General features: G+C 41.6%; 1 protein-coding gene across 1 annotated transcript in view; it reads left to right on the forward strand.

Annotated features, from left to right (window-relative positions):
• Il5ra (interleukin 5 receptor subunit alpha) overlaps nt 1-19,675 on the forward strand; it is a 34,269-nt gene that overhangs the window by 6,281 nt on the left and 8,313 nt on the right. The window contains exons 5-7 of the mRNA XM_021165798.3: nt 23-210; nt 2,593-2,738; nt 6,559-6,697. Coding sequence (XP_021021457.1) covers nt 23-210; nt 2,593-2,738; nt 6,559-6,697 — 473 coding nt within the window. The remainder of the gene's footprint in view (nt 1-22; nt 211-2,592; nt 2,739-6,558; nt 6,698-19,675) is intronic.

Here is a 19,675-nt window from a genome sequence, read left to right on the forward strand (position 1 = left end):
ACTCATAGGTATTTCAATTTAGGTTTGGTGTTTTGACTGAAGAATGCCAAGAATACAGCAGAGATGCACTGAACAGAAATACTGCATGCTGGTTTCCCAGGACATTTATCAACAGCAAAGGGTTTGAACAGCTTGCTGTGCACATTAATGGCTCAAGCAAGCATGCTGCAATCAAGCCCTTTGATCAGCTGTTCACTCCACATGCCATTGGTAAGAAAGACTTATCCCAAGGTGGGAATAATGAAATAGCACAAACTTGGCACAGGAAAGGGTTTTGCTACCTTTCAAATGTTAAACAACCATCTAGCTAACATAGGAAAACTACTGAGGCAGAGTTCCCAACTTTAAGGCTACATAAATAATGTAGGAGACTGTCCTGGGTATAGTAAGATGTTTAGAGGCATTCTTGGCCCCTATCTATGAGTCCAACTTGTATGTTCTACTGGTTCTGCTACCCTGAGTTGTGACCAAATCCCAACTCAAACACATGCCATTGAAGGTAGAGTTCTCCCTGTAGAAAATGGCTGCTCTAGGAAAAGCAAACACTCCTTAAGAGAAGTCATAGCAGTGCTCATCTGTTCTGACTGCTTTCATGAAATGTCTGTCGACGAATCTTGTAATAGCTTGTACCCAGAATTATTCTGAGCGTTTCCCCCACAGCATTGTCCCTCAGCACTCCAAAGGTATCCAGGTTTTCCATCATCTAGCTCTTCTTTCAAAGCTAACCCTCTCTGATCATCAGTGATCCTTCACAGTGGTTTGGACTTATCTCTAGACATTTAAACAATATGTCCACAGATCTCTCCCCTCCCCTCCCCTCCCCTCCTCTCCCCTCCTCTCCTCTCCTCTCCTCTCCTCTCCTCTCCTCTCCTCTCCTCTCCTCTCCTCTCCTCTCCTCTCCTCTCCTCTCCTCTCCTCTCCTCTCCTCTCCTCTCCTCTCCTCTCCTCTTCCTCTCCTCTCCTCTCCTCTCCTCTCCTCTCTCCTTTATCTTCTTCTTTCCTTCCCCACCCTTTTCTTCCTTTCTCATACATGTATATGTAATGGATACTGGTACAGGTGTGCTTGTCCATTTAGAAGCCTATGAATAACATCAAGATATCTTCTTCGATTGCCTTTCCACTTTATTTTGTGGGGAGAAGGAATTTTCAATGGATCTGGAACTTGTCATTTTGGCTAGACTGGTTTGCTAGCTAGCAAGGCCCTAGGATCCACCTATCCATATTACCCTACTGTTAAAGTAACTTTTATTCTCCTAAAGTAATCTGTCTCTGAGGTTTACTGCTTCAGTCTACTAACCTAGTCCTAGTCCTAGAAACTTCTATCCTCTGCACAACCTAATCTAGGCCTAGACTAGTTTCACCCTCTGAGACTTACTACTGAATAAGCTCACACTTCCATGTTTTTTCTGAGCTGGCTGGCCAATTCAGCTGTTTTGGCTCAAACTCCTTTCTATAACTTCAATCTGGCTTCATTTTTTAGCCTCTCCTGAACTTCTCTGCTTTGCCTCAAACTAACTCTAGCTAACAATTCATTCTTCTTTTCTGGCTCCTCCTCATTCTCTGGCACATTCTGTTATCACCTGTGTGTAGCTTGTTCTCGGTCTACAGCCTGTCTCTGTACAACTCTCCCAGTAAAACTGTCTCTTCCTCTCTCCCCTCTCTCTCTGCACTGCTCTCTTAAGGCGCTCCCCTTTCCTCTCTCCTCTTGTGAGAGCCCTGCACGGCATATGTTATTCTGTAACATCTTTCTCTGATTTGTCAGTTAGGTACCACTTTCAAACATGGGCTCTTCCTTCTACAAATTAACTTTATCATTATTGTTTGGAATTAAAGATGTGTACTAAAGACATGTCTGTATTCCAGCCAGAGGGATTAAAGGTATGTGCTAAGGACTGACTCATGCCACAACTAGAAACAGTTTTGTTTTGTTTTCAGTAAATAACACAGTCTTGAGGTTCACAGAGTTCACAGTCAAATATCCTGAAATACCCAACTACCACCACCACCAGCTCTGGGGTTACAGTTCTTTTCACCTGGGTGCTGGGAAGCTAAACTCAGGTCCGGGGCTAGTGTGGAAGTGCTTCACTCCTGTACAGACATAGTTAGCTCAATGTTCTTTTAACTCAGGAGCTTCTTGTTCTATCTGACCAAACCAATCCAACGAAAACAAACTACCAATAACAAAAAATAAACACTGAAGCAAGAAAGGAGAAGTGATTTACTCAGAGTTGTGCCCCTGCTGGGAAATGGCGGTGGGGCACATTGTCTACAGTCTCTCCATCAGCATCGTCTATCTTGGAAAGCTTAAGAGATGCTGAGTGCACAATACAGTGAGTGAGCTGAGGGGGAAAAAGAGTCAATCAATCACTTTCATTGTAGTGATTTCTGTTCTCTATATGTGTAAGTCTATTTGGTACAGCCAGACCAAGAACCTCATATCAAGCTACTTGCTTCCTGTGGCTTTGACACTGGTTGACTTAGACCTGATGGTAAACCTTGTGAAGAGCATATCTTAGGAAGGGTGGGTTGGGGCTAGCAGCCCTGATCACTGATTGTACAGACATGCCGCTGACCTCTCTTCCTCTTACCTAGACCGAGTAAATCCTCCAATGAATGTCACAGTGGAAATTGAAAGCAATTCTCTCTATATACAGTGGGAGAAACCACTTTCTGCTTTTCCAGACCATTGCTTTAACTATGAGTTGAAAATCTACAACACAAAAAATGGTCATGTCCAGGTAATTCTTCATATCGTTCCAGTATTCCATGATAGGCATTCATTATTTGTGGAACATTTAAACGGTGGCTCTCAACCTTCCTAATGTATAGTTATATATATATATATATATATATATATATATATATATATATATATATATCTTTTAGTATAGTTCTTCGCGTTGTGGTATCTCCAAATTATTTTTGCTGTTATTTCCATAACTATAGTATTGCTACTGTTATGAACTGTAATGTAAATATTTTTGAGCATAGAGGTTTGCCAAAGGGATCACAACTCATAGGTTGGGAACTGTTGATTTAAAAGTTTCAGTATTGACTGCCCTGGGTGTTTTTACGTACTAGGAAAGTCAATGATAACTTACATCTGCCCCAGGTATTACAGAAATAAATCAAATCTTACAGGACTTTTATATTGAAAGAACATACTTTGGGTTCAAAAATAATACAAAGAATAAAATGAAACTTGTTTGTAAGAGCTTTGCAAAAATACAAATGATACAACTATTGGGCAATGTAGGAAAGCAAGTTTTCCAAAGGTTACAAATATCCTAGGAGCCTGTAATTCTACTTCTAGGTATACATATAAAATACTTAGAAACAGGGTCTCAAAAGGGTACTTGGAACCCCATGATTACAACAGCATTACTCACTATAGCCAAGAGCTAAAGCAGCCCCGATATTCACTAACAGATGAATAGAGTCAGGCTTGATGACACACATCTATGATTCCAGCACCCAAGACAAAGGCTGAGTTAGGAGAAATGTTATAAATTTGAGGCTAGTCTAGACTGAATAGCAAGATTCTTACCTGAAAACAAACAATCTGAACCCCAAACCTGGGAATAGGACTACAAAAACAAAATGGCACACACACACACACACACATGCATGCATGAACAAAGAGACATTATTCAGTCTTTGAAAGGAAATTCTGATACATGCTATGAATAAACCTAAGGACAGCAAGCAAGGTGAAATAAACACATGACAATGGACAAATAGTATATGATTAGGATATGATTCTGTCTTTAGTGAGATGCCAAGTGTAGTAAAAACACATATAAACAGAAGGTAGTATCATGGCTGCCAGGAAGTGTGGAATGGAACATGAAGGACCAATGTGAGGCTTTTATCACTGGGTGAAATGAACTGAACAGAGGGTCTCGTGCATGCAGAGCATGACACATACCCCCAGCCAGGAAGCTCTCAGTCTTGCAAGAAGAAAAGCATGTTGCAGTCGCTTGCACAACAGCATGGCTCTTTACCATTTCTGCCCTACCCATTTGAAAACAGTCACAAAGCTGAGAAGTCAGGATTTCACCTCATGCCTTACAATAGAAGAAATCAAGAACCTTGTGAAATGGCTCAGCAGATAAAGGCACTCACTGTTTAGAATACTTCAGGGAGTTCGGTTCCTGAAGCCTCCAAGGTGGAAGGAGAGAATGGACTGTCTCAAGTTATTCTTTCACCTCCACACATGTGCTGTGGCATACATGCACATACATAAATAGATACATCTAAAAAATGATTAAAAGAGACAAACTAATATCCAATATATACAAAGAGCTCAAGAAGCTGGATTCCAGAAATTCAAATAACCCCATTAAAAATGGGGTACAGAGCTAAATAAAGAATTCTCAACTGAGGAATACCGAATGGCTGAGAAGCACCTGAAAAAACGTTCAAAATCCTTAATCATCAGGGAAATGCAAATCAAAACACCTTGAGATTCCATCTCACACCAGTCAGAATGGCTAAGATCAAAAATTCAGGTGACAGCAGATGTTGGCGAGGATGTGGAGAAAGAGGAACACTCCTCCATTGCTGGTGGGATTGCAAGCTTGTACAACCACTCTGGAAATCAGTCTGGCGGTTCCTCAGAAAATTGGACATAGTACTACCGGAAGATCCAGCAGTACTTCTCCTGGGCATATACCTAGAAGAAGTTCCAACTGAAAATAAGAACACATGCTCCACTATGTTCATAGCAGCCTTATTTATAATAGCCAAAAGCTGGAAAGAACCCAGATGTCCCTCAACAGAGGAATGGATACAGAAAATGTGGTACATTTACACAATGGAGTACTACTCAGCTATTAAAAACAATGGATTTCTGAAATTCTTGGACAAATGGATGGATCTGGAGGATATCATCCTTAGTGAGGTAACCCAGTCACAAAAGAAGTCATTAGATATGCACTCACTGATAAGTGGATATTAGCCCAGAAACATAGAACACCCAAGAAGAGACAAACTAAACACAGTTAAACAAATATCTACAAATTGGCGTCTAGGGTTAGCACATAAAGAGAGATAAGGCCCTGGTTGGTTTTTTTTTGTTTGTTTTTTGGGGGTTTTTTTTTGTTTTTTTGTTTTTTTTTTTGTGTGTGTGTAGTCTGGAATAAACCAAATCCTATGTCCTATTAATTTTAAATTATGTGCTAAATCATGGGGCATATTACTATCCTGTGTCCTGCCAGGCTGGTGGGTGGTTCACATAAAAATAAATCAATATATAAGATAAGTCCCACTCTGGCAAATAAAGCCAGGGCCTCCTTATCATAGGAAAGATCAACATAATGCAGAGGAGAGAGGAGACAAAACAACCTTGTAGCCTAGAGCTGAATGCAACCTGGGGGAGATCAAAAATAGCCTTTGTGAAGGACTGGCTTTCTTTTGTAAACTTCTAATCTACCATAGGTTAGCACTTTCATAAAATAAGTTAAAAAGGATCAACTAAAATATAATATATATATGTATTTTAACTATATATTAAATATGTTATATACACAACATATTTAATATATAGTTAAAAATGCACACACACACACACACACACACACACATAGCCAAATATAGGAAAGTACAAACCAATATGTATGCAAGCACAATTCATGTGCTTGGATGTCACAGCATTGTCCAACGGCTCCCCCAGTTTCTAAACTGTGCGCTCACACTCTGTATTGATCTTATCAGAGACCCGTAATCAGCACTTCCTGACGTATACCACAACCGCACTGTGCTTGGTAGGGATGTGAGGAAAGGAATAACCCCCGAGGTGTGCGAGGAAGGCATGTTTCCTTTAGCCAAGTGGGAGTGACTGAGCGGGCCTGAACACCAGGCAAACACTAGACATGTAACCCTGTACCTTACATAGGGATTTCAGAGTGTCTCTGTGAACTTTTTATTAAAAGCCAAACAGCATCTATAGTTAACACCCCAGTCATGGGCAATGAGCAGCACCCATGGATTTTTTGTGATAGAGAAGTGTAGCGTTTGTAGGATAGAAGGGTAATTTTGGCAGCAATGTGCAAGTTGGATATGTGGGGGTGGGGATGGGGGTGGGGGTGGGGGTGGGACCATGTATACGCAGGGTTATGAGCTACTAGGACAATCCAAGCAATAGACCAGGAAAGCCCACGCAGGCTGGGGCCATTGGGTAATGCTAGATAGATACAAACTATGTGCTTTTTAGAACTGTGACATTACCAATGTGTAAGGGCAAAGTAACTGAGATTATGTCTGCTGTTGGAACTGACTCCAACTTTTCCACATGAAACATTAATTTGTCCACACAGCATCACCTAGCCCTTCAACCGACCATTTTATTTATTTCAGTTACAAGATCACTTTTTCCCTCGGGGTAACTGCCAAGAAATCACACTGGAACTCTGTAGAATAAACCCATAACTATACTCTATTGATTTTAGATTACTTGTCAAATAATGAGCCACATTACCCACATTTGACCTCTCAAGCTGGTATTTTACATAAATTACATGTCTAGGCATTATTATAATGTTAATTTTTCCCATTTAGAAGGAAAAACTGATCTCCAATAAGTTCATCTCAAAAATTGATGACGTTTCTACATATTCCATTCAAGTGAGAGCAGCTGTGAGCTCACCTTGCAGAATGTCAGGAAGGTGGGGCGAGTGGAGTCAACCTATTTATGTGGGTGAGTCCCTGTTGTGTATTTCAAAGCAGTGGCAATGGAAAATCCTGGAAAGTGTACATGTTCACTCAGGTCTTGAAGTGGTCTCATCTTGACTGACTCTGTCTAATCTTCCATCCATCTACTGTGTCTGCAACTAGACATGGATGTCCTAGGAACCTAGTTGTCTTGCTTTCTCCCTAGCACTTGCCAGGCTTATTTTATTTTGTCCAATTCTTATTTTTACTTAGATTTTTCTGGTTGTGCTCCCAATCATATTGTGTGTCTCTATGTGCATGCATGAGTGAGGTGTGTATGTTTGTACAGGCATGAGTACTCTGTGTGCTCACAGAAGACAAAGAAGACATAGTGTATTCTGTCCTATCATTCTCTGCTTTGTTCCCTTGAAAACATGGTCTCTTGTTGAACCTTGAGCTAGGCTGGTATCTAGTAAACCCCAGAAGTCCTCCAGCCTCTGCCAACAACAGCGATGTGTTTAGAGTTTCTCAGACAGCCACACCCAGGTTTTCCCATGGGTGTGAGGAATTTGAACTCTGTCCCCTATGCTTATACAGCACTCTTACCTGCTGAGGCATCTTCCCAACCTCTATTTCTTTAGAGTAGGTATTTTATTTTCAGAGAATTGCAGATTCATAAGCTGTGGTAAGAAATGGACATTCAGTCTTCTTTTAACCTAGTGTCGCCCAATGGCAACATCTTGCAAAATCTTTAGCATAGTTTTAAAACTACAAAATTGGCACTGATCACTCCTCTATCCTCCTTGGAGCATATGGATTTAATGTGTCGTTATTTCTGTTTCTTGGGTTTTATGCATGCTTAGCACTATGTCACAGCTCAGTCAAGATGCTAAGCAGTCCATCACACAATTCTTCCTTTTGGCCTTTTAAAACACACCCATCCTCTTTTGCTCCTCATCTGTAGCCCTTGGGAAGAACTACTCTAGTCCCCATCAGTATAATTTTGCCATGCTTGGGTGTGAATTTATATATTTGTTTCCCTTTTAAAAGATTTTAAAATTGAATAATATTAGGGTTCATGAAACTTGGATCTATCCCTGAACTTTAGCCTAACAGATAGTATATAGGTCTAGTAATTTAGGCATCTCTTGGACATCTGTGTTGGTTTTACACCTATTGTTATTTATGATCAAATTAACTGAGTGCCATACATGACAAATAACAGGGAATGGGTAGCAACTATGGGTGAAGGTACAAGTAGACATTTTTAGAACAGCATCCTAGATGATTTTTCATGTATTCTCTTAGCTAAGTTTATCAAGAAACTCATTCTTATCTGGATGTATTTGGAAAGCTTAGGTCATTTGCTTACATCTGCAAGCATCAGGGATGGGTTGAACCCTACATTAACTTATTCTAGGGCCCAGTCTCTTAGCACTCTGCCATGGTGTGGTAAGACCCTTCATGTTGAAAAGTACTTAACAAATTAGATTGGCATAGAGGATTTTGTGGTTAAGGCTGGTTACATCTCTGAAAACCTATGGAATATTCCAAAGCAATTTAGACAGCATACTTAAGGAGAAATTTCTTTCAGGCACATGCTAAAATTATCTACTAAAGTAGTAATTCATTTACTTGGGCTACATGGTGTGAGTCCATGGGAAATTCTTGGGCACTGACCTGTGCCCTGTGTGGTTTGAGTCACAGCTGATGTTTACCAAGTACATTGACAGGGAGACAAGAATAATGGAAGGGATCAAGAGGTGGAGCACAGAGCTAGGTCTGTAAGAAGGCTGATCGTGCTGCCCTGAACTCCTACAGGAGAACGTTGTCCCAGTTGAACAGTTGTTCAATACCCAACCCAAACAGCCTTGTGCTGTGCCACAGCCATGACAACATCTGGGGATGGGCACTTGGGCTCAGAGCAGCACCATGCGTTTCCTGGGGAGAGGAACTGAAAGGAAGATGAAGGGAACTGAAATTTGAATGGACTCACCTACTTCATAATTTTGCTGAGGTGAGTCTTCCTCTCCCTCCCTTTTCTCCCACGTTGACATCCAACTAAATGAACCTGACCCGATACAGATAGGAACTCTCTTAAAAAATGCTTCATTTGCACAAGTAATACTCACTCCATGCCGCAAGATTGAGACAAGACTCATCAGTCTCAGGAATTTTTAACCAGATAATTACTTGTTGTCCTGAGGTGTGCCGTGAGCTTTGTTTATTTGTAGCCCGTGGATTCCATTTACAAAATGGTTTATGCTTTTATCAAGCACACAAACCTAACACTAGTGATGTTTTTCATTGTTGTCCCAACTTTGCCACATAAACAAATTTAGACAAATATTAATACAGACCAAAAGACTTCAGACAAATATGGTAGAGATCAGGATCAGGGTCATGGCTAAAAGTTAATGGTGCTTTTTGAGTGCTTGAGTTTTGAAGTTCTAGACAGTGTTGACTATTGACACTTTGGGATGAGGACGCAGCAGTAGACAAAATCGGGAGATGTGGATTTTAGCCATGACTTCGCTGATTGTGGTTCAATGAACCAAGTTAGAGAACACAGTATAATTTGGAGGAGAATTCTGAGAATAAAGTCAGGTCTTAAGAGGGGGTGATAGTCTTTGCTACATGTCTGAGACTAAGGAAGTGCCATGCCAGGCTGGGCTCTACTACTCCATTCTAGGACCGAACAGCTAACCTTTCTGGCCATCAGTTTCCTTATCTGTAAAGGTGACTGCTCCCTAATTACTTCTACGACTGCCACTCTCCAACATTCACCACCAAAGGATTGTGGGTAAGACTGTGAACCATCTCAAGAGTCTATCATACACTTTCCACTCTCCTGCTCTTACCATTTCCTAAATAACAGCTTCCTTGCTTGGATCTGGCTGCTTCCATCTGCTCCCACCCTAGGTGTACCTCATTGCTATGTACTACTGCAAATCCTATTTCATTCATTGCCACCCAGTTCATGCAGAAGATCTGATTAATATTAGTGCTTACCTTATAAATCCATCCTTTTTGGAATTTACCCCCCTGCTCAGTTTGGGATCATTAGTGAATTTAATCAATGCAGACTCTCAGTTTTCATCAAGATGATTAATAAACATAATAGGAAGTCCAAGCCCCTCAGGGATATTTCACATGGCTCTTCCTTACCCCTGGAGAATACCGTAATAATTGTGCTCAGCTTGCAGTCTATCCCGCAACTGTGATGCTAAGTTCATTTCTTTCAGACTCCCTTCTCTCCTACATTGCCTTACAAGTGGCCCCTGGGAGCCCTCCTGGATTTTCACTATTGGGCCCAACTGAAATATCACCCATGCCTTTGATATAAAATTCACCCCTATTATTTTAATTAAGATTAGGAAATGGAAGCCTGGTGGTATTAAATGACTTAGTCACTGTCAAATAGCCAAGAAGTAGCTATTAATGTGTATTTCCCCAAATACGTGACATATGAACCAATTAGCAAATTAGAATAGTTTAAATTAACTAATTAACCCATTATAACCCGAGGTTGTTTCATAAAGAATGAGACACAGAGAAAGTTGGATTGATGGTGTAGGGGACTGGGGTAGGCAGGTGGCTTTTGCTCTAGTTGGTAAGGTCCTTGGTCAGTCCAATAGGCACTGGGAGTGTGGATGGAAGTGAACAGTACAGCCAGCAAAGAAGCTTGCTCTATCTGCTTGAGATTTTCCTTGAATCTACTATCTTGCTCTGAGATTTTCAGAGCATGGACCACCTTCTTCTTCTTCTTCTTCTTCTTCTTCTTCTTCTTCTTCTTCTTCTTCTTCTTCTTCTTCTTCTTCTTCTTCTTCTTCTTCTTCTTCTTCTTCTTCTTCTTCTTCTTCTATAGTGGCAGTTTTGTTTTATCAGTACTCGTTATCAACTGCCCTCCATCAGCTAGCTTCTGCTTTAAGAGCTGAACTTCCCAATTTCAAAAGTCTCTCTCCTCAGTCTTGAAGGTCCAGCTTCTGTTCTGTTGTTATCTCTGCCATCTCCTGTTTCCAGATCTGGGCCCTGGCACAGAAACTATTTTCTTTTTCATGTCTTCTTTTCTCCTCTATTCTGTGACACTATTCAGGTACTAAGCATAAAATAATTTTAGAAATAAATGTTCCTAGCATGCATCCTGACCCCCTGGAAATGAGAATGTTGGCTGCATTTATTTGTAGCATTGACCCTGGTTAGGATTGAACCTGTTTCTTGGTAAGAGGTTAGACTGACAATCACTGGACTCAACAGTGGTTCTTAACCTGTGGGTCATGACTCCCTCCCAGGTCACAAATCAGCTATTTTGCATATCAGATATTTAAATTACAATTCATAGCAGTAGCAAAACTACAGTTATGAAATGCAGTGAAAAGATTTTATGGTTGAGGGTTATCCACAATATGAAGAACTGTATTAAAGAGTCATAGCATTATAAAGGTGGAGAACCATTGCTTCATGTGAACAACGAGTTTTCTCCACTCTCAGTGAAGGCTGTATCTGCCACTCAGGACCTGGTATTATTAGAAATGAGTGAAAATGTGTTCTTCTAAAAGGCTTTCTTTAGGCTTAAGATGAGTGGCACTTAACCTGGGTGCAGAACAAGATTCAGTCACCTCAGTTTTCACATGGCTCAGTCAGCAGTGTGGACACCATTTTCAGGGTGACTGCTGCTATCTACTGGGACAAATCCTTCAGCAACAAAGACATGCTGCTCATAGTCTTCACTTGATTCTGGCCTTCACTTTCCTGCTATGGTGTGAGCCAGGGTGTGTATGTGTGTGTGTGTGTGTGTGTGTGTGTGTGTGTGTGATATATGCAGGGGAATATCTGTCCTGGGGTGGGTGTCAGAGCTAAGCAAAAACCAACGTGGCATGCTTAGTTGTGATCTGTTGTTATGCATTGTAATGCTAAAATCGCTAAATACTGTACCTGAAGCTCTGTGCCTATGAGTGAAATCTCATGTTTACCAGCTTTTGTTGTGCAAACATTGTTTCTTAATTTAAAACTATTGGTTAAATAAAAATGGCTACAGCCAAATACTGGAGAGATTAGAAATAGGCAAGATTTTTAGATATGTGGTTACAGAGAAACTGAGAAGGTAGAGAGGAGGGCAGAACAAGGGAAAGATGAGCAGATGCCATGAGCTAAGAGATTCTGAAAGCTCGCCATGAGGGCTGGCCAGTCGGAATAAAAGCAGCCAAGCAAAAATATGGCAAGTCTTATCATGGGGTTATTGACTGGGGAGTAGATACTAATAGTTTCGATGGTAGATATCTGCCCTGCTCTAGTGCTATTTAAAGGATTATTATAAATATAAAAGTTTTGCATCAGGGAACTGCATGATCAAAGGCAGGGTAGAAATATCCCGACTGAGATTAAATAATTACTACAACAGCTGCGGCACCCAGGCGTGCGTGCTGAATGGAAGGAGGACTTTTATTCTTTGACTTGGTGCTCATGACAGAAGTGCAAAGCAGTTTCCCTCTCCCTGAAGCTTATAGACTCAAGGGCGGGGAGGAGATGGTGTTTTCTTGAAGATCACTGAATGTACTTCCTTCCTGGTCCACAGTCTATCAAAGGAACTCAAGCTCCAGCTGTGGCCCCTTCTTTCCTCTGTGCCTGTAAATTTCGAGCAGCTCCCTTCATCTGTCTGCCCGTTGGCCCTTCTCTGTCTTTCTCGTCTGCTCTCATCCTTTCCTCTTAAATTTCCAAACTGTTGTGAGACAAGAAACAAAGCAGAATAGGGAAGAAGAAAGGGAAACAGGTACGAGGAAAGGGTCAGTTTCACTTTCTCTGGGCTTTCAAACGAATTCTGTCCCTTTAGAGTTTTACAAGGTAAAAGAAGGGAAGCTCTGGGTCAAGACAGAGGGGAAATGCTTGGAAAGAAAAATAGGTGAGCCATCAGCAGCAAGGGAAACCCCACTTCGGCTACTGTCATAGCTGCCACTTTGGAATTTTCTTTACAAGTGGGGGATTTCAGCTGGGCAGACATAGCAGTTGAGTCAAACTGCTTCTTTGACTCAGGCTTCTGTGGTTTCAAGGTTGGCTGGATCTTGCCTGATAAGCCTCAGGCCAGACCACCTTGGCTCTGTGGGATTGGTCTACCATCTTGAAGATAAGGTTGCATTAAGCTTTTAGGCTCTGTTCCATACTACCAAGGATTTTATTTTATTTCATTTTTAAATTTCAGGTGTAGCTACTTCCTTCTCTTGGTGGCCATACCAATCAATCTTCCATGCTTAATACTTAGGCCAAGGAAGGACTTTATCCCTGGCTCTGTGTAAGATAAGTTTATTCACAGTATTTAGGATATCTCCCCAAATATCATTTGTTACTAAACAGATAGGAAGATAGAGAGGGATAAAGAGAGAGGGAGGGGGAGGGGGAGGGGGAGGGGGAGAGGGAGGGGAGGGAAAGAGGGAGGAGAGGGAGAGGGAGATGCTCAAACCTGGTAATGGCCTAGAATTCAGCAGCAATACTACCTTTATACCTGTGAATGCTGACTGATGTTCTCATCCCAATTATTGTGCTCCAGTCAGAGAAACTGAGACAAGAAGACAGACCTTGCTTGTGCTGTAGACTGTTGCAGAGAGGTTTCATTTTACTAGTTCTTGGCCTGCTCAGGCTCCACATAGGCCAAGCACTGGAGATGTTTCCATTGATCTCTGCAGGCAGTTTTTGTCTAAATGTTTCATGTCGTGCATGACACTCATTTTGTGTCTCTCCGTGTGTGTGTGTGCCTGTTCATCAATATTTTTTTCCTACCGTCGAAACAAGCCAATTCAAGCTAAATTGAGACTATGAAGGCAGGTTTATTGGAGGCAGGTCTGGGAAGGAAGATACACTTAGCTCACAGGAGGAGCCTAGGGAAATGGAGATGCAGACAGGGAGACAGGGGAGCTATGTAGAGAGAGCACATGCATGCAGAGAGAAAGAAATGCAGAGACAGGGAGAAAGAGGGAGAGAGAAGGGAGTTGTAAAATGTCTGGATTATATAGAGAAGAGCCTCTGGGGGTGGGGAAGCCTTTCCATAGGTGGAAAGTTCACGATAGAGGGTGGTGTGTGCCAGCCATACCTTGTAACTAGTAGGGACTGAGGGATGCTGTGAGAACATGGAGATCAATCCTTCTTGATTTGTTGAATGGGCACCTCAGCCATCTGTCCAGTATTTGAAACCCATGATTCATAAGTGTATGGCTATGGGCATGCATGTGCCTCAGTCCACTGTGGAAGTCACAGGACAGTCCTCAGATCTTGGTTCTCCCATTTGTCTTTGTGCAGTTGTAAAAATTAGGCTAGCTCACCCTCAGACTTCTACACATTCTCCTATCTCATCTGCCCATATTCCTGCAGGATTTTGCCAGGATTAAAAATGCCTGCACGTCTGCACCAGACTTTTATGTGGGCTCTGAACTCAGGTTTTCAGGCTTGTAGGAATAAGCCATCTTGACATCCCAATGCAATGTTTATCTCAACTCATATCATTGAGGTACAGGATTAACTATGACTTCTGACCCCCTTCTTCCTTTATACCCAGAATATCTGGCATTTATGTCTTCTAACCTAAGTATTCAGGCAGCACTACAACTGTGGTTTTTCCCTTGAGGATCTGGGGTAATTAACATTGCTTAGCCTTTGCTCTGACACAATGTATTCATCTCCATCATAATTACCACTAACGTGGACTGATTGGCTTCTGTGGACATGCACAGATGCTAAGCACTTTGTATGTCTTAACTCATTCACTCCTACCCCAGATTCAAAGCAATACACAAAGTGAAACAAATACACTGCTCAAGGAAGGTCACCTCAGCACTAAGAGACAGAACTAGGCTTAAACCTCTCACTTCTGTGTCTGCTGGATACCAGTAGCCAGCAGTACACTCTCTGCTGCCAGCCTGTAGTTATTTCAGCAGGTCCACAGAAAAATGGCTCCACAGTGGCTCACAGAGAAGGATTCTGGGTTTGCAGGAGCTCTGAAAGGCACTGATTCTTTCTGAGAAGTCTGCAGAGGAGACGAAACCTGTACTTTCCCTATTCTGATCTATCCAGTCGGAGCCTGATGGGGGTTATGAAAACCACCAGCATCCACTCAGTCCAGAGCTTGCCAAGCCATTCACGTACACAGAGCAGTCTCCATGGCTTTGCCACACTGTCCTTCACCGGAGCCCAGTTTCACCAGGATACCGCAGCTTTGTGCATTTTTCAGTGGGTTGTGGATTTTATGCCTTTACCTTTTACTCTCTGCCCCCACCCCTTGCCTTCTTAAACCAGGAGATCTCTAAGAGTCCACCTAAAAGCTGCCACAGAAAGCTCAATCCCAGAAGGTGACATTTGACTTTTGCTTAAATTGGAAACCTTTCGTGTGTGACACCACAGCTTCACCCTCTGACCAATGGAAAGCCATAGGAAGCTAGTTAAACCCTGTATCATAGACTACTGTATTGACATCATCTTAATTACTCAACCCTGTTGATGCCATTTAAACTTCTTCCATCACCTGCTGGTTTAAAAACACAGCAGGGCTGCTTTATTTGAGGGGCTCCATCAATTTGCTAATTAGTCCTTTTGCTCGAAACCTATTGTTGAATTGGAGTCAGATTCAAAATCAATACTGAAGCAGTGAAAGTACAAACTTGCATGGATTAAGGCTGCTTTGGCCTCCGAATCAAATCCACCTCCTTAGATCTGTCAGTCCCAACTAATAGATGGCAGGATTCTTGAGCCAGAGAGACTGTCATACCAAAGTATGAGTCATTTGATGGAGCTTCAGGGCAGGCAAAGGCAGCCAGAGCAAGGCTAGCGTATCATCACCCAGAGATTTCCTGACCTCTGTTGTCACCATCCCACCCCATCCAGTGCACGCTTCCCACAGAATTTCCATGACGTTCTTTGTTTTACGGTTAACTAGCTGAGCTGTCAGAAATGGAAACCAAAGCCTACAGAACCCTATGACTGAGGTCTCTGAATACACTGAGTTAGTAAGGTCTGCAGAACACCCAGACATGAAGTGGAGGAGCTGAGGGCTTTTCCATAGGTAGACTATGACACTTCCCTTCTCAAAAACTCATCTGTATAATCAACTGAGAGTACCCAATGATTTTGTAAGAAACATCTGTGGCTTCATGATTAATAGCATGTAAAAAAAAAATATGCCCTTTAAAACAAATGACTCCAGTTACCTAGAACTTCTTTTTTTTTCTTTCTTCTTTCTATTCCTACCTCCCAACTCCAGCCTCAGGATTGAACTTAGAGCCTTGCCCAGGAGATTAGAGAGGAAACCTCTGAGGTCATGCATCCCAGCTCAGAGGAGGTCATGTGTCCTAGGACATCTGAAAACATTGCTCAACTTTTAGCGTACTGAAAGGCTTATTAATTTTGCTAGCTGACTCTCTCTCTCTCTCTCTCTCTCTCTCTCTCTCTCTCTCTCTCTTTCTCTCTCTCTCTCCTCCCTCCCTCCCCATTCATAAAAGAACTAGTGAGATAGCTCAGTAGGTAAAGGTTCTTGCTGCCTAGCATGATCATGATCATCTCATTCAATCCCTGAGACCCACATGGTGAAAGGAGAGAATCCAATCTGACATGTTGTCCCTTGATGTACACACATGTACCTTGTGTTGTCCCTTGATGCGCACACATGTACCATGTGCCTACAATCTTCTATCATAAAAGAAATAAATGTTGAAAAAAGTAGAGATAAAATTTTAATAACTGAACTGATAAAAATTTACAAGTCATTTTTAGTCGGCAGTATGTGAACGTGATTTTTCATACTGAATTTGCCTGTCAATGTATATTTCCTTTGAGGCGAGGCTCACAATGCCTATGTTCTTGAGCACAAGTTCTGCTCTTCCTGTGGTCATAAGGGAGAGGCTGGCTAACTCCTTCCAAACATTGTTGTAAATACACTTCCGATGCAGTAATTTCCACATCATGAGAAGTTTATTAGTTGGAGGAACTATAATCAGTTGCCTTGCCCTCCATGATATTTTCTCCTTTACTGAGAATCTTCACTTATCTACATAAGAGGTAAAGTGGCTAAGTCAGTTGAAAAGATTTTTTGTAATCATGGTCCGAGGATAACGGTATTGTTATCAGGACTTGGCATATCAGGCTAGTGGATATTGTACAATTTGAGCCACAAATGACTGAGTGTGTGACCACGATAATAGTTACACCACTTTTTGTTCTTCTCACAGGACTCAAAGTTTTGCTGTGTGTCTTTGTAAAATAGTTCTGAACAAATAGATGACATGGTTAATAATATTCAATGCCCTTTTTTAGGAGAAGAAAACAACAACAACAATTAATAATAATAATAATATACTATGCAGTCCTGACTAGCCTGTAACTTGCTATGTTGATCAGTCTGGTCTCTGACTTGCTTTTATCCTCCTGTCTCTCAAACGCTGGGGTGATAGGCACATCTCACTATTCCAGTGTGTGCAAACGCCTGCTTATAACAGACATAAAAAATTTTAAAAGATTTTTTTCTAAGTATGTGGGTGTGTCTGAGTGTGTGTTTGTGTTCATGCATGTGATGCCTTCAGAGGCCAGAAGGGCTCAGATTGCTTGAAGTAAGGGCCTTAAGATGGTTCTATGCCATCTCAAATGGGTGCTGCGAAGCAAACTCCAGACCTCTGCTAGAGCAGTATAAGCATTTAATTGCTGAACCATCTCTCTAGCTCTAGCTCAGGATTTTACCAAAGTGCCTCAGTGCCACCTATAGCTTGAGAATGTCAAGGACACTGGGCATTTGTAGAGCAGCCAACCTCACATAGTCATGGCCAGTGTTTTTTTTTTTTTTTTGAGTGGCCAGATACAGGGTACACCTTTAATTACTTCCAGAGCCTAGCCTCTCCAGGCTCCCTCCCCATACGACCACGTGAAGAAAGAACTTATGCTCAAGAACACAAGCATTGTGAGCTTCACCTCAGAGAAAACATAACTTGTCAGGTAAATTCAATGCAAGAAATCACATTCGAATACTGTTGAGTAAAGAGGAGGCTTCAGAAACACACATCTGACACAAAACAAGCTTTCCCCACAGTAAAAGTAGACCCAGCCGTAAAGGTGATGATGCTCAGGGCGTGGTTCTTGATAACAAAGCAACACCTACAGTAAGCTAAATAATTAAACACCTAGAATAGGATGAGTGAAGAACGCCTGAACTCCATAAAGAAATGCCAGAATATACAAAGCCAGCACACACAGCACTCTCAGTGTTACAGAGGGAGAGGAATGGGCTGGGAACCCTGCGCTAGATTGAGGGATGCAGTTATTGGCTTTGTTTCTTGTTGCCCTGAATGACAGTTGTGTGTCCTCAGTGGACTTCACTCCCTTTCTCTGTTTTAGTTTTTCTATATCTGCACAGGGAGCCCTGGGAGTAAATTAACGGCGTACACTGTGTCTGGCCACTCAAAAATGTACATATAAAAATATGTGCAGAGAAGAAGTTTTCAGTTAATCCTTGAGAGTGATGACTTTTATATTTTTGTACTGTATAACTTCCAAACTACTACAGGTGAAAATATACTGCTTTTGTAAAATTAGTCTTGTGTAAAGGGTGTGTACGGAAGTGGTAGAGGCCTGGATAGAATAAATATTACCAGAAAAAAAAAAAAAAAAAAAACAAAAGAATCAGGAGTGTGATGGATTTGCAGGCTCCGGTGTTATAACTTGGTCTGAGGTGAGGTGACCAAAATGTCCACCTTCACTGTGCAGGGTCTGGAACCGAGGTCTCTAGACTAAGCAAGGACAGATGCAGGCGTCAGAAGCATAAAACCTTACATTTATGAGTGTACATAGGAATCAGGTATGCTGAGGGTGTGAGGAAGGAAGAGGAGCTATACGAAATCTAAGGAAATATCTATGTGTCTCCAAGGATTCGGTTTGGGTATTGAAAAGACAGAGACTGAAATGAGGAAGCTGGTGAAAGAAGTAATTACTGACTGCTTTCGTTTCTTTTGTTGTTTTGAAACAGCCTCTCCCTTGTTATAGCCCTGGGGAAGGGGCGTCTCTAACTCACCCTCCTTCTATCTTGGCTATTCAGATTCTGAGATTACAGCTGTGCAGCCTCATGCCTGGGTAACAGTAGGTTTGATGAAACGTAGAACACAAATTTGGTTGTGTTTTGTCAGGTTGGCAAAATACACAAATGACTGTGGGCTTTGGGGATTGTATAGTCTAAACCTAGAGCTACATGTCAGGGCAGTGTCAGGAAAAGGAAAGACTTTGGGATTTCATGGAATGAAAATCTGTATGTCTAAAAACAAACTTGTCAATGCTCAAAGAAGAGACTGTGATAAGAAATGGCCGAAGAGTGCACTGAAAGGGAACCTGCTGGAATTTTAAAAGAGGGAAGTGCCATTGAAGAATGGGATTCTTTCAGCAAGGAGCCATGGCTTCCCTGAACTCAGCTGTGGACAGTTTGAATTCAAAATAGAGAAGGCAATGATATGTTAGGAGTATATTATATACATATATGAAGATGTCATAATGAGTCCTGTGATTTTTGAGTAATTAACATATGCTAATAACATTTTTTGAAGGATTCATTTATTGTATTTATATGAGTACATTGTCACTCTCTTCAGATACACCACAAGAGGACACCAGATCCCATTACAGATGGTTGTGAGCCACCATGTGGTTGCTGGGAATTGAACTCAGGACCTCTGGAAAAGCAGTCAGTGCTCTTAACCACTGAGCCATCTCTCCAGCCCCAACTAATAACATTTTTAAAGTGGGATGGAGAGGTGGCTCATTTGGTAGAATGCTTGTTTAGGATACACAAAGCAATGAATTTAATCTCCCGAAGTACATAAAGGAGATGCAGTAGAACACTTAGGAAGTAGAGGCAGGAAGATCAGAAATTCAAGTTCACCCTCCACAACATGTTGAGTTTGAGGCCAGTCTAGGAATACATGAGACCTTGCCTCAAAACTTACATTAAAAGAAAAGAAGAAATTTAGGGGAGAGAACAGAAGACAAAGTTAGGACAGAAATTAGGGATCTT

The sequence above is a fragment of the Mus caroli genome, unplaced genomic scaffold (genome assembly GCF_978045245.1).
Source record: "Mus caroli unplaced genomic scaffold, Mus_caroli_1 scaffold_7, whole genome shotgun sequence".
NCBI lineage: Eukaryota > Metazoa > Chordata > Mammalia > Rodentia > Muridae > Mus > Mus caroli.